At 44.3% G+C, this 13585-nt stretch overlaps 7 protein-coding genes across 7 annotated transcripts; 3 read left to right on the forward strand and 4 right to left on the reverse strand.

Annotated features, from left to right (window-relative positions):
- Window positions 1-304: 304 nt before the first annotated feature.
- VTP01DRAFT_10573 (mitochondrial 54S ribosomal protein bL35m) lies at window positions 305-712 on the reverse strand (the record flags this gene model as incomplete). Its single annotated transcript, XM_069378950.1, has 3 exons — window positions 305-496; window positions 568-635; window positions 697-712. 3 exons carry the CDS (start codon window positions 710-712, stop codon window positions 305-307), a joined length of 276 nt encoding a protein of 91 aa, XP_069238973.1.
- An 89-nt stretch (window positions 713-801) lies between these two features.
- On the forward strand, window positions 802-1447 carry VTP01DRAFT_10574 (uncharacterized protein; the record flags this gene model as incomplete). The annotated part of the gene is made up of 3 exons (XM_069378951.1): window positions 802-836; window positions 896-1161; window positions 1224-1447. The coding sequence occupies 3 exons, from the start codon at window positions 802-804 to the stop codon at window positions 1445-1447; spliced, it is 525 nt and encodes a 174-aa protein (XP_069238974.1).
- Window positions 1448-1579: 132 nt separating this feature from the next.
- Window positions 1580-3824, reverse strand: VTP01DRAFT_10575 (uncharacterized protein; the record flags this gene model as incomplete). The annotated part of the gene is made up of 7 exons (XM_069378952.1): window positions 1580-2411; window positions 2476-2598; window positions 2661-2995; window positions 3049-3230; window positions 3295-3309; window positions 3388-3483; window positions 3539-3824. 7 exons carry the CDS (start codon window positions 3822-3824, stop codon window positions 1580-1582), a joined length of 1869 nt encoding a protein of 622 aa, XP_069238975.1.
- Window positions 3825-4163: 339 nt separating this feature from the next.
- VTP01DRAFT_10576 (uncharacterized protein) lies at window positions 4164-5903 on the forward strand (the record flags this gene model as incomplete). The annotated part of the gene is made up of 5 exons (XM_069378953.1): window positions 4164-4795; window positions 4869-4969; window positions 5093-5386; window positions 5458-5646; window positions 5710-5903. 5 exons carry the CDS (start codon window positions 4164-4166, stop codon window positions 5901-5903), a joined length of 1410 nt encoding a protein of 469 aa, XP_069238976.1.
- A 27-nt stretch (window positions 5904-5930) lies between these two features.
- On the reverse strand, window positions 5931-7765 carry VTP01DRAFT_10577 (uncharacterized protein; the record flags this gene model as incomplete). The annotated part of the gene is made up of 8 exons (XM_069378954.1): window positions 5931-5978; window positions 6049-6139; window positions 6200-6444; window positions 6501-6649; window positions 6709-6855; window positions 6910-7502; window positions 7564-7631; window positions 7691-7765. 8 exons carry the CDS (start codon window positions 7763-7765, stop codon window positions 5931-5933), a joined length of 1416 nt encoding a protein of 471 aa, XP_069238977.1.
- A 147-nt stretch (window positions 7766-7912) lies between these two features.
- On the forward strand, window positions 7913-9443 carry VTP01DRAFT_10578 (uncharacterized protein; the record flags this gene model as incomplete). Its single annotated transcript, XM_069378955.1, has 6 exons — window positions 7913-8103; window positions 8165-8300; window positions 8366-8490; window positions 8554-8662; window positions 8737-9250; window positions 9337-9443. 6 exons carry the CDS (start codon window positions 7913-7915, stop codon window positions 9441-9443), a joined length of 1182 nt encoding a protein of 393 aa, XP_069238978.1.
- Window positions 9444-9565: 122 nt separating this feature from the next.
- Window positions 9566-13539, reverse strand: VTP01DRAFT_10579 (uncharacterized protein; the record flags this gene model as incomplete). Its single annotated transcript, XM_069378956.1, has 16 exons — window positions 9566-10555; window positions 10611-10846; window positions 10906-11002; window positions 11063-11150; window positions 11217-11385; window positions 11437-11863; window positions 11918-12028; window positions 12092-12334; window positions 12393-12572; window positions 12630-12730; window positions 12799-12902; window positions 12967-13109; window positions 13177-13227; window positions 13291-13326; window positions 13397-13453; window positions 13525-13539. 16 exons carry the CDS (start codon window positions 13537-13539, stop codon window positions 9566-9568), a joined length of 3048 nt encoding a protein of 1015 aa, XP_069238979.1.
- Window positions 13540-13585: the final 46 nt, after the last annotated feature.

Here is a 13585-nt window from a genome sequence, read left to right on the forward strand (position 1 = left end):
AGGAAGTCATCGTGTACGATGTTGTTTCTCCGTGTCATAAACAGTAGCCAGTTATTGAGATGCCTTTGACTTGTTGAGATTTGCTTCTGCCCTATTGCACTTGCAACAATTATGTGCCTGTTGTGGTACTCTACATTTACTCTCCTCCCAACTTGCAAGTTCAAGAATGCATCTAACACTGTCAATGGAACCTTTTCTGACAGCTGTGACCTTAACCATCCTTCCCAATCTCCTTCTCTCGATTGCCCGAGCACGCTGTAAAACAAAGAAGTGATAGTCCACAAGAGCTGATTTTTGTAGTTTATTATCGGCTGTAAGGCATGAGCTTGTGTGCCATCTTCTTTTGGGCACCGTTGAGGTAGGTGGATTTGCCGAGGCGATTGATACGTTCAGCCGAAAAGCCAGAGTTCAAGTGTCGACGACCGACCTTCCAACGCTTCAAGTTACCGTTACTCGTAGGATACAAACGTTTAGCAGCTCCCGAATGTGTCTTTAACTTTACAATAAATATACATATATTAGATCTTTTCTTGCCCTTGAACACCTTATCGTTATTCATTGTTATACCTTGTAAGCCATGCCTCGAATGGACTGACCCAATGGCCCGATCGCGGACAATACTCGAGTACCAGTATCTGGCAACAGCTCATGTTACACCTTTGTTTCGTGAACTCGCTACGATCGTCGCAAACTTACTCCACAGACCGAGCATATTGTGTTGTGTGTTAGAAAAGGAAGGGGGAGTAAAAATCGGGACTTTGGATTTTTTCGCTCCACTTTCCTCCTCCACTCTTTTGAAAAATGGAACAGCAAATCGACACATTAAAGAACATCAAGTAATGACACTTTATACCTTTACGTGCTTCGCGCCAGTGACTAGACAGCTTTGTAATAGACAAATGACGCAGTCTCTGGTAGATTGCAAAAGCGATCTGCTGTCAAAGACGGAAGCACTCGAGCATAAGCAGCAATTACTGGAAGAGATCAAGGCCGAGTGTCAACGTTTAAAGAAAGAAAAGAGGACGCTGCTAGAAATGATACAAAGTGTGCAGCGTGACATTGATGCCGTATCAGAAGCAGAGTTGCTTTTGGGCAGGGAACGCGACGAATTGCAGCGTAACGTCAATCGAATCCAAACTGAACAATACGATCCATTGCATGGTAGCAACGACTATCGACTTGCGAGCGATGTGAATTGATAATCTGATACTTTTCTTCCACAGAAAGAGTAAATGAACTGCGTATGCAGCACGGTCTGCAAAAGATACCACATATCCGAAAAGAATTGGAGGATCGTATGGCAAAGATGCTAGAAGAACGACGCACCAATTGGCAACAGAGCAATAACCTGCCAGCTTCGCCAACACCCACCTCGGAGCCGTCTTCATCATTGTCGTCACGACGCCGAATGACATCTTCTTCCAGATCCAATACCAGACGACGCTGAATGTTCGACTTAAATATTTTGCACATACATCCATTTGTACATAAGAATCTGTACACATTGTTCATTCTTTTACGTTGCCTTGTCTATAATACATAATACATTGATTTCCTTTGCTAGTAAAACCATCGGTTATCACACCGACACTCTGTCGGCGCTATCAGTGATGGTCACGTTTGGCCATGCGGTTTTGCTTGCTGTCGTGTCGGGCACTTGGATAATTCGACGGCTCAAGACCGTCGCAACGAGACTCATGAATCCACCAAATAATAGCACCCACGCGACATTGGCTGACTGACCGTCTCTTGGCCGCTCCTCGCCCTGGCCATTCTCGACCCATTGCACTACTCTGAAAATCATGGATGCGACAACAGCCACAGCAAACTGAGGAAACACTATGTACATGTTGTGCACACCTAGTACCATGCCTGCATCCAATTCCTCCTCGTCAGCATCGTTTTCCGAGACCGGAGTGTGTATGCCATTGGTTGTTGCGCCGTAGTGCTGCGTGGGACTTCCTCGATTTTCCGTGATAGGTCGTGTCTCCTCGTCATGCTGCTGTTCTAAACGCGATTCTTCTCGTTCATCCTCCTCTTCTTCATGCAAAACATCCGCGGGGACAGTAACGTACTCGCCGACCAAAGCAAATGGTATCCAGAGCACAACACTCCATGGTATTCCGATAATAGCAACGATAATCGTAGCAGCTGTAACGCTAGTGACCATGATCGTCGAAAGCATAGCGAGTGAGAATATCAAGTTTCCGGTAGTGTAGAAATTCTTCAATGTCAACAGCCAGCAGTTGCATGGTTTGCAGGATACTAGCCAAGGAAGAATGGTGCCAGATACAACAGAAATGATGGCGTAAAGTAAGAGCGCAAATGATCCGGCCCTCGTGCCCTTGGCCCATGAATCCGGGTGGTTTTGTGGATGAGATGCAAAGTACAGATCAGATACCCAAGTAGTGCTATAATCAATGTCTTGTTAGACAATGTGACACGTGGTGCTATCACCATCGGCATAATATGAACCTGTAAAACAAAAATGGAAACCATCCGAGCCATGCAAAAAACTGCACATTGCACAGTCTCTGTATAGGACCCGGCAGCGAACGCAGCGCTTTCCAAATATATGCAAAGGTATAGTACCAAGGACTATATCATCCGTAAGTGTTTAGTAAATGCTGCTCTTCTGTACCATCGTAGTAGCAACTCACCTTTCATCGTATTCTTCTGTGTTCTGTTCTTCGTGAATTGTCAAGCAAGTCATACCAATAGTAGCAATGAAGACAGCAACTGCTATCAAGCAAAAGACCTTGATCTGTGAGTTACCCAGAAATGGAAAAGCTTTGACGAGATCGATGAATCCTGTAAAGTAGCCAACAACCATAGCAACATTTGATAACCGAGCTGCCCAAGCGTTCGCTTCCTGCTGCTGCAAAAGTGGAGGAATATCAAGAATCAATGCGCGGCACGAAGCCTGGACGGCATTGAGGGAAAAATCAAGGGTATAAAAGGCAATGACAGCGACAACGATAGCAGTTCTGCGTTCCTGCACATACAATTAGTGATTTTCTCAATAGATTTATTGAGCTTGTTTCTTACCTGCTCTGTCAATCTCTCGGGAATACCAGTATCGTCAGATAAATGTATGATCCACGCAGCAATGTCCTTTGCGTATGCTATACAAAGCATGGACAAACATACAAATATAGCTCCGACAATGATGAATGGTCTACGTTTGCCAAGAGCCAGAGTACACTTGTCGCTGAATGCACCGATGAGTGCTGTAACGAACGGACTGAATCAGCCAAGAGTTACATGGTTTCAGACAATAAATAACGAACTTACGCTGGATAATTAATCCTGTGGTGGTGAAAAACAATAAGGTTTGTTGAGCATTGCTGGATGGTTCTGATATCAATTATACAACAAGTATAATACCAGAAAGTGGTCCTGCTAACCACACCAACGCCGTCATTTCCTTGGGCAAGCCAAGCGATAGCAAATATGGTGTTCCGTATGCCAGCTCGACAGTCCCTGGTAAACCAAATCAGTTGCTGCGATCCAGGACAGAATATGTAAATTTGCTTACAAGTGAATTGAACACCCACCATGCACAGAGTTAAGCAAAATAGCTGGCATGTGGATAAACTGTCTTTGCGTTCATGCTCGAGCTCGTCACGTATCCGGCGCCGTTCTTCTTGGCGCGCACGGTGATGGGCCTCTCTTCCTCGGTCGTATAAGAATGTATCTGATGCTGAGCGTTTGACGGGCGGCGGTGCAACGTACGAAGTTGTGTAGAATGCATCGAAGGCAGCAGCACCCTTTCCTATTGACGAGCGCCTGCGTCCAGAAACAGGCGGACGAGAATGTGCCATTCAGTTCAGATAAAGTCCAGAGAAAGAGGAAAAAACAAGGGTTTTGGAAAACCGAAAAAAAAGAAATGAAGCAGCAGCACATGTTTCGATTTTGCAAGAGTGAGAGAGTGAAGAGTGAGAGTGCAGGCATCCAAGGGATTTCAATGACCGATGCATAAAGTACATGTCCCAAACCATAGAGAACCCTCTCTTTTTTTCCTTTCTTTCTTTACCCCTCTTTGCCTTTTTTGCATTGACCAAATATATCTCGACCCTTTAGAATGCTCTTGCGTGTCATGTTGATGACAACACTGCACTGCAAATATTAAAATTATCTCTTCCTTGTAACGTTATAACCGTATGGGATTAAAACATAGCAAGCATTCATCGATTACCTCGCCTACCCGCAGCACAATCCTCACAGACTCCTCAGAAACCGCTGGAAGCCGCAGAAGTAGCTTACGATTCGACCCACGCGCACGAATCAATCGCTCAAGTGATGGGCCTCGTTCCTCAACAGAGACAGCACAGCAACAGCAGCAGCAGCAACAGCATCGCCGAAACAGTTCAAGTTTCCTACGTCGGTTCAAGGAAGGAACCGGCCGCATGAGCCGGAGCAACACCAATGACAGCACCACCACCGATAGCTCATCGGCTGGACGAAGCAACCGTTCGGACACTTTTCCTATGATGATCTGCAATGGTAGCACAGCCGTTGACAATGCCGTATCGGCTGCTGTCGCGAGCTATTCCGGCCGCGAGACGCTTTCATCCTCATCAGGCGGCTCCACGAAGCGATCGAACAAACCATGCTGCTCGGAATGGGATATCACTACATTGAAGGAGGCTCAGCATAGGATTAATAATGTCAACGACGAGGATTGCCCGACCGGGGCTTGTCATGTTTCACCGCGCTATTTGAGTGAATGTCTCTTGATGGAGAAGTATCTTTTGCCAGAGCATGAGCCTTGGAGAAAGAAGGAGAAAGACAGGTAAAATCGAACTGGTAACCAAATGCAGCTAGTTCTTCCTTTCTTAACCTTAAATGGGGTTCCGCTGCTGCAGGCAACAACGTCAGCACTACATGTTGAATTATGTTTTTCGCCAAGCATACGAGTTTCACACCAAGTCACCAACGCTTATCATAAACTGGTGCTGCGGAGCAGGTATGTTGTGACAATGAAAAGTGTGGGAGAGAAAAAGGCACAGGTCATAATCATTTCCCTCCCTTGGTTACACCCGATAAAAGGTTGTCGGCATGTTCCCTTTTTTCTAATCAGCCCTCCTAGGTTACTGGGCAATGGAAGTGGCACAACGCTACCCAAAATGCCGCATTGTCGGCTTAGATTACAGCTCAGCAACCCTCCCGAATCTGCAGCAATGCACCAAGAATCTGTATTTTGAGCACACAATCGTGCATGAAGGCCACACTGGCTTGGAATCCTTTGAGGATAATGTGGTCGACCACGTTATGATGCGGGACGTCTGGCTTGTCAATTCTCCAGAGCATAAGTGGCTAGATGTCTTGCGTCAAGTTCATCGTGTGCTAAAACCAGGAGGCTGCATTGAGATATACGAACAAGGTAATAATCTCTCACATCCAATTTCTCTTTTGATCGCACAATTAATTAGGCTCTGCTGTGCCAACTACTAGACTTGGCAATGAAATCTCCTGGGTCGTATCTATTCCTGGTTGATCAATGGGCTGGTACCATTTTTTCCAGAGTCGGCATCGACCGCGATACATCCAAGAGGATATCAAAATATCTGGGCGAAGTTGGGTTTGTCGATATTGACGAACGTGTAGTTGAGCTTCCACTAGGCGAATGGTCTTCTATCCAGGGTATGTGTACAGATGATTCAACACGTTGCCGTGTCCGAACCTCATATATGCTGTATGCAATAGCGATGAAGGAAACGGGATATCTTTTTAAGGATCTGATGAAACGAAAGTTTGACACTTTCAAAGATTGGATGTGTGCCTTGAATAATCTGGACGAGTCACAAGTCACAGTTGCCATCAAGACAGCAATGTCAGAATGTGAAGAAGCGAAGACCTGCATGAATTGGAGATATTTTACAGCACGTAAACAAAACTAGATACCAATTAGGGCTTCTCTATTACAGCTATTTTGCCTCTTCTTCCTCTTGCATTCTTTGCATCTCTTTTGCCACCTGTAATACATACACATACATGTTTAGCTATACTTGCCAGGATATTATCGCTAAATGTAACTGCTCTTACCATTTCTAATTCATCAAGATCCAATTCCAGCTCGGCCTTGCTGATAGAAAAATGGTGCAGCTCGTGTGCCAGTGTTCTCAAGACATGATCACTATTTCTTCGTATTAGTCGTTTCGTCTCTGTGGGAGATGCGTTCACAATATACACTTGCCTTGTATGCTGTATCCAAGTACAGTAATCGTCGATCAAAATCTTGCTATAAATATAGTACACATCGTGGTGATCAAAGGTATCCTTGACATCCAACAGTGCTTTCAGAATGGCACGCTTGCCAAGTCTAAACAGAATATATACATCTTGCAGCAACTTTTCATTGAGTGCATAGTTGCGATAGAGCGGGTATATGAGTGCTCGACGGAATGAGGCAATGACTACTTGCTTCAAAGTGCTAAATTGCTATCGTTTTATACGTAAGCATTCATCGTTCTTGTATTACTTTAATTTTTCCTTACCTCTAAGCATGCTATTGATGAGCATAGTTTTCCGATACACCAGGCTGATTCGACAGTATTCTCGCCTTCAAAAACGCGGTGGTTGTAACTGTAGGCAAACAAGATATCCACCAAGCCAAGATACGTTGCCTTCTCGTTAGAAAGTAAATCTACATCGAACCTGGTATGAGATTTCAGATGCTGCAAACTAGTTGTATACGCTACTTGCATTCTTTTTTAGGCAGGTCTCGCATCATGGCTTCTTCTTTGGATGTAAACTTAATCAAGGATTCTTCTGGATCGGTGATCCTCAAATTATCCATGTTCAAACTTTCTTCAACGCTGTTTGGCCGCGCTATTTCTTGAATTAATGGACCTAGGAATCAAAGTTAAAACAATGCACACGATTAAAATACACGATGAGGCTAACCTCGATTTTCCTGTTTCTTTGCGTTCTTTTGTATCCTTCGAAGCTCCTTGTACCACAATGTCTTGAACTGCATGACCCGTTGTACCTCTTCGTCGTTGATGAAATCCATGGCATAGTGATCTTCGTCAAAATGCGCAGTTTCTGTTTCTAATCGGATCTGGCGTCTGGACTCTGGTGTCGATTTCTCAGGTTCAGTGATATCATTCACTTCATTCATAGTTTCCTGCACGTGGGCAAAGTATCCGCTGTATTGGCTGTTAAACCCGTACGTTGCCGATGTGCCAATGTTGATATCTGGTAACGTCTGTGGAAGTTCCCAGTTAAAGTTGATAGCTTCCTGCACTTGCTCTTGATCCAATGCAGATGTATCATCTTTGCTGCTGTTATTATCGCTGCTGCCTATGACTTCAATCAATGGCTTTTTCGGTGCCTCGGATTCTCCTCGTCGAGCGAGCAATTTTGTCAACAGATCCAAGTCTGGGAACGTCTCGCCTTTGGTTTCCTTGCTGATGCGCACGGTAAATTTGCCAGAAGATGGGTCATACACTGCCTTGGAGTCATCGTCCTCTACAATGTTTCCTGGGAAATATAGTCTACATATACGATTGGTCAATATCGGTGCTCTCGAATGACGTCCGTGGTAGTATTGTATACCGTAAAAAGTATGGCCGAAGAAAGAATCGAAACTCGTTGCCCTGTACGTGAAGATCAACGTCTTGTGCCTTTGCAAGTTTGATCAGTACGGTCAAAAGCATAGATCTGTTCGCATATGGAGTCTCACCCTGACATATGGAGTGTTGATTGTTACAATGACTGATGATTCGTCTTGATCCACTTTGAATGACGGCGTAATCATTGTTTGTTTTCCACTTTTGACAGTTGCCCGCGGGACAAACTCATTATATAATCAGTCGTCGGGGTGATAATATAAGGACCTACTATATGCTTTTTCTGGACAGAACGCTACTCCGAGACCCTTTTTTTCCTTTCCTTACTTCAGCGAATGATTCCTCCATCTCCAACTCCTAGTGCCTGCAGACCAAGGCTCATGGAGTCCCGAGAAGAAAAGCATGCTCGGTTGTCAAAGACAATTTCGGCATTCGACAGAGAAGATATCGGCCAACGTTTACTGGAACTTCCTCCAGATCTAGCAAATGTCAAGAATATTCTCATCACAGGCGGTGCCGGGTTCATGTAATGATTTATTCAGGGATAACTTTTGCATCGTATTCTAACGTATGTTATGGATGCATAGTGGCAGCTTCCTTGTTCGAAAAATGGTGGTACTTTATCCGGAATACAATATTTACGTCGTTGACAAGCTCGATTACTGCGGATCGCTGCATAATCTCAAGGCCGTATCCGAATTCCCAAACTATACCTTTATCAAAGTAAGAAAGAAGGATAAAGTAAACACAGTTCAATGTTCTTACGAGACTATGCCTGTACAACACAGGGAGATATCACATCATCAGATTTCATGGCATATGTTCTCAAAGAAAAGAAGATCGAGGTCATATTTCATCTTGCAGCTCAGACGCATGTCGACAATTCGTTTGGAGATTCCTTTGAATTTACAAAGTACTGTAATCGGGATAAAGTTGGATACCAGTTTGGTAATGACTGACACTGAATATTTTCCAGGAACAATGTCATGGGAACCCATGTCATGTTAGAGGCAGCCAAAGTCCACAAGGTCAAACGATTCATTCACGTCAGCACCGACGAAGTGTACGGTGAAGTCGTAAGCCGAGTACGTATCTCCTACCTTGAAACTTCATGTGGAAAGTGAAGCTTGACTAACGACTCGAGAACGGAACGATGCAGCCCGATTGCCACGAAGACACCATCCTTGCCCCTACCAACCCTTATTCCGCCACCAAAGCCGCCGCCGAATGCCTCGTCAAGGCATATCACCATTCTTTCAACCTTCCTATTATGATCACCCGCTCGAACAACGTTTACGGACCTTATCAGTATCCCGAGAAAATCACATCAAAGTTCATTTGCAGCCTACTTCGAAATGGAAAATGTTACATACACGGCGATGGCCACAATTCACGAAAATATCTGTACGCGGCCGACGTAGCCGACGCTCTGGATGTTATTTTCCATCGCGGCCAGGTTGGCGAGACATACAACATTGGTAGCAATTTTGAGATATCCAACCTTGAATTTGCCAAGCGCTTGATCCGCATATTCGGCTACGACGAAGAAGAACATATAGAATTTGTACAAGACCGTGCGTTCAACGATAAACGATACGGCGTAGACTCTTCAAAGTTAGAACGACTGGGATGGTGTCCTCGCATGGGATTCGAAGAAGGATTAAGAAAGACAAGCAAGTATCTGGCATATATATGCATGGACAAGCAGAAGAAAAATCGAAAAGAATAATGTTGGACTGACAACAATGTAACTATGTAGTTGATTGGTACCGCGATAGAACGGTAGAATGGTGGGGAGACATATCAGGCGCCCTTGTTCCACATCCTTTCAAAGCATTACCTGCGTACGATCCTGCTCCGGTCTAGATCCACAATAGAATACATATAAACGATTTTCAATATGGAAAGCAGAAAGAAACAACTTTATTGATATTTTGCAATGGGAGATTTGCGAGTATCTTTTTTTTTAATTATGAGTAAGCTCTCATTTATGCTCCACGACGGCGTTTGGTAGGTGTAGGTGTACTGGCTTTTCCTCCTCGTCTCTTTTTAGTCTCCTCCTGACTACGTTCCTCCAGATCTGCGTTCTCCTTTTGAACGAGACCGATCAGTGTGTTGCAACGTCTAGCAATTTCTTGTGAGGTTCTTGACTTTAGGAACCAGTCAAAGCGGAACATCGGTGACTCTTTGATCTCTCGCCGGATATGATCGTAGACATTCTCGGTTCCGTAGCCATACTTTTCGAGCATGACGAGTAAAAAGCGATCTTCTTCTTCCGTGTAATTCTTGCCCTTGGTCGGCTGTGTGTAGTGGATTTTGAGCTGCTGCAAAGGCACCCTATGCCGTGATATCTTTTCTGTCAACTGCTCCTGAATATCGGCCATCTTTTCCAGTTCGCTTTCTCCTCGTTCAATCTTTGTAATGTGACGTTCATAATCCGCAATTTCTTTGTAGCGTGCCCAAAAGACCTTGGCGTATTTCTTGACTTCATCGAGGGTCTTGCCTTCAACTTCGGTGGCGATCGCTTCCAAATTCTTGCGTCCGTACCGAGCACATGCGTTGATGAAATTGGAGAAATCTTTCTTGGACCAGTTTGAGAAGCCGTTCTGGTACAAGTCTTTGCGTTCCTGTTCCTCGTGTTCTGTGAGCGGCTCGGCTTCGTCGATCTTTCGCTGTTCTTCTGCTCGCTCCTTCTCCGCAGCCTTGACTTCTTCTGGATCGCCTTCTTCTGATACTGGGGGTACTTTGTAACCTAATGTCTTGCGCAAGTAAAGTGTATCTTTTTCATTGAGTTCATGCAGACGGGCCGGGAAGAATTGGAAATCTTCAACTGCATATCGTTTTGCTTTGGGTGCCTTGTTAGAAGGAGTTTTGCTGCTGATCCGTAATGCTTCCTTGTAATAATCATCGACTGCGTAATTTGCTTTGCGTTCTCGCTTGGCAGGTCCTAGCCAGGACAGACTGCTGCCTGCTTTCCGCTGTAAGATGTAATTAGTCAATCCGTTGCTATCTAGAGTACTACATCAAGCTTACTTTGCTGCTCCAGTCTTCACCGTTCCATTGATATGCACTTTCGGATGTGAAATTTCGAAGCTCATCGATGTTGAGGTTTGAATATTTCGCATTAAGTTCTGCTGTCTTCTCCTCGCCTCGACGGAGAATCTCATCGATATCATCGCTGTCAGATGAAGTTGCTGTAGTGTCGGTTTCATTAAAGATCTTCTCTGCACCGTGTTGGATCATTGTCAAGAGTTCATCCTTCGAAGCGCCTTGAAATAAACGAAGGTCAGAAAATGTCATCAATGATCAAGTATAAATCGTAGCTTACTCTTTTGCGTTTGCTGCATGCGGCCCTGTTGAATGACAAGTTGATCAAGTCGAAGTTTTTGCGCAGCTCGCTCCAGAACTTTCTCTTCAATCGCATTCTATATAACAATTAATTGATCGATTCTCTTTTACCAGGAATTAATTTTGTCGATATATACCTCTGTAACAAAGCGGAATACTTTAACTTGTTTGGTTTGACCAATACGATGGGCACGATCCATAGCCTGCAAATCAACTTGAGGGTTCCTGCAGGTTCAAAAACGTGAAGTGTCAGAAATTTCGATATGAATGTAAGAATGGGCTCAATCATACCAGTCACTGTCGAAAAGAATGACAATGTCTGCTGTAGTCAAGTTGATACCGAGACCACCTGCACGCGTGGTCAGTAAAAAGATAAACTTGTCGCTTCCCGGTTTGTTGTATTCGTCAATGGCGTCGATGCGCTCTTCCTGGCTCGTTTGACCGTCAATGCGGCAGTATTCTATGATGCAATTAATCAACATATCCAGAGTAACTCAAGTATCCGACGTACCATAGCCTCGCCACCAGCAATAATCTTCGAGAATGTCCAACACACGACTCATTTGGCTAAAGAGGAGAACGCGAGAGCCTTGTGCCTTAAGTCTTGCCAAAAGGCGATCCAAAACGACCATTTTTCCGGCGTTATCGACAATATGCTGGTCAGTGGTGTAAGGTGGACCTGGTTCGGCGCCGTCAAACAGGTACGGGTGGTTACAGCATTTACGCAGTTGCATTACAATGTTGAGCAGACGTGTCTTTCCTTCACGCTTTGATAATCCAGTTGCGCCGTTAATAGCGTCGATATCCTTCTCCAAGATTCTTTGATACCATTTTCGCTGCATAGGACTCATTTTGACGTAAAGATTGATCTCTTTCTTTGGAAGGAGCGACTTTTCGACGTCTGACTTTAGACGACGTAGCAAGAACGGTCTCAAAACCTTTGCATTTTCAATTAGAAGCTGCAGCGAGACACTTCATAGTTTTTCTTTTACCTTGTGCAGTTGCTCGACAACTTTCTTTTGATCACCATCCTGGCCAGCGAACCATTCATCAAACGCTTCGGATGATGAGAAAACATCGGGAAGCAGAAAGTTCAAAAGAGCCTACCAATGAAATTGTATAAGTGGTGATGTCTTGGAATTAAAAATTGTATCCGTGATTTTTACCCAAAGTTCGTGTAGGTTGTTTTGAAGCGGTGTACCGGTAATGAGCATGCGATTCTTCGACTGTAATATACGCACAATTTGTGATAGCATTGAATTCTCGTTTTTGATACGGTGGGCTTCGTCGATGACAATATACTGCCAATTGATCTTCTTGAGATGTGACTTTTCCATCAGGCAAGTTTCGTATGATGTGATGCAAACTTCAAAGTCGACAGGTTTGATGCGATCGTTAACTAGTTGGGCCTATTAAAGTCGATAAGATATAAGCTGTGGAGAAAGATAGTTGGAAAAGTCTAATTACCCTTGATTCTTTATCGCCGTGGAAAACGAAGGCATTGAAATCAGGAATCCATTTGTTGAACTCGTTTCTCCAGTTATGCAATGTAGATTTAGGAACAACAATGAGGTGAGGACCATTGATGCCACGAACGTGTTTGAGATATCCGAGGAATGAGATTGTCTGCAAAGTTTTACCAAGACCCTACATTTTTCCTTCTCAGCATCCTGAAAGTAATTCCGTAACCCAAACCGATCCTACCATTTCATCTGCCAAGATACCGTTGATGCCGTTCTCATATAAAGACACCATCCAGTTCAAGCCTTGAATCTGGTAATCGCGAAGTGTGCCACCGGTGACATCTATCAAGTTTGACTGCATTTAGTACAACCGATGGAAAATCTGCAGCACCATTCCTATCCAATCTTACAGCTTGGTGACTCGGTAAAGACAGTCAATTGTTCCTCGTTATCGCCTTCATCTTGGAGAATCTCTTCATCTTCTTCCTTTTCTGTCTTTCGACGACGTCTCGATCTGCATCCATTCGATTAGAATGATTATGTCAAAGGTCTATGTGGTATGGCCAAAGGCAGCGTACCCTTCTTCTGTAGATTTACCGATTTTCTGTTCGTCTAAAACTTTGCGCAATGCTTCATCCTTTCCCGCTTTCAGATTCAAGAAATGCGCAAAAAGTTCTGTTTGTCCCAAAAGGTACCGATATCGTTTCAGTCGTCTCTCGTACTGTGGACGCAAAGATGGGGTCAATGACAAAATATAGTCTGGAAGCTGTACCAATTTTATGTCATACCAGACTCTTTTCATCCTCTTCAGGTGCGTCCTTTGCAGATCGGCGATCGCTCTAAAACGTTCCGTTTAGCAAGGATGATTCAAGATCTTGAGCAAGAAGTTTGATCACGCTTACTCTAGAGCTGGTCGCAGAAATGTCGGAAGGAGTAGACTGATTTACATTCAAGTATGGCTAGTGATTAGTCGAATATACTGGTACGGTGCTGAGGCATGTTGCTTACTGCTGCTGATTCGGTTGCTGCGTTCACTGGAGTGCTGTCGGTTTCCATAGGTTCTGTCTATATACAGTTGGTTTAGTTGTTAGCTATCGCCGAGACTGCTGAGTGGGGGCAAAAGCGTTGACACTAACTTTTGTGTTGGCCATGTTTACGGATTCTAACAGAGAGAGGAAAAATGAGAGGTAAAAAGAA

This window comes from Rhizomucor pusillus, assembly GCF_041956525.1.
Source record: "Rhizomucor pusillus strain CBS 183.67 unplaced genomic scaffold VTP01scaffold_9, whole genome shotgun sequence".
Lineage (NCBI taxonomy): Eukaryota > Fungi > Mucoromycota > Mucoromycetes > Mucorales > Lichtheimiaceae > Rhizomucor > Rhizomucor pusillus.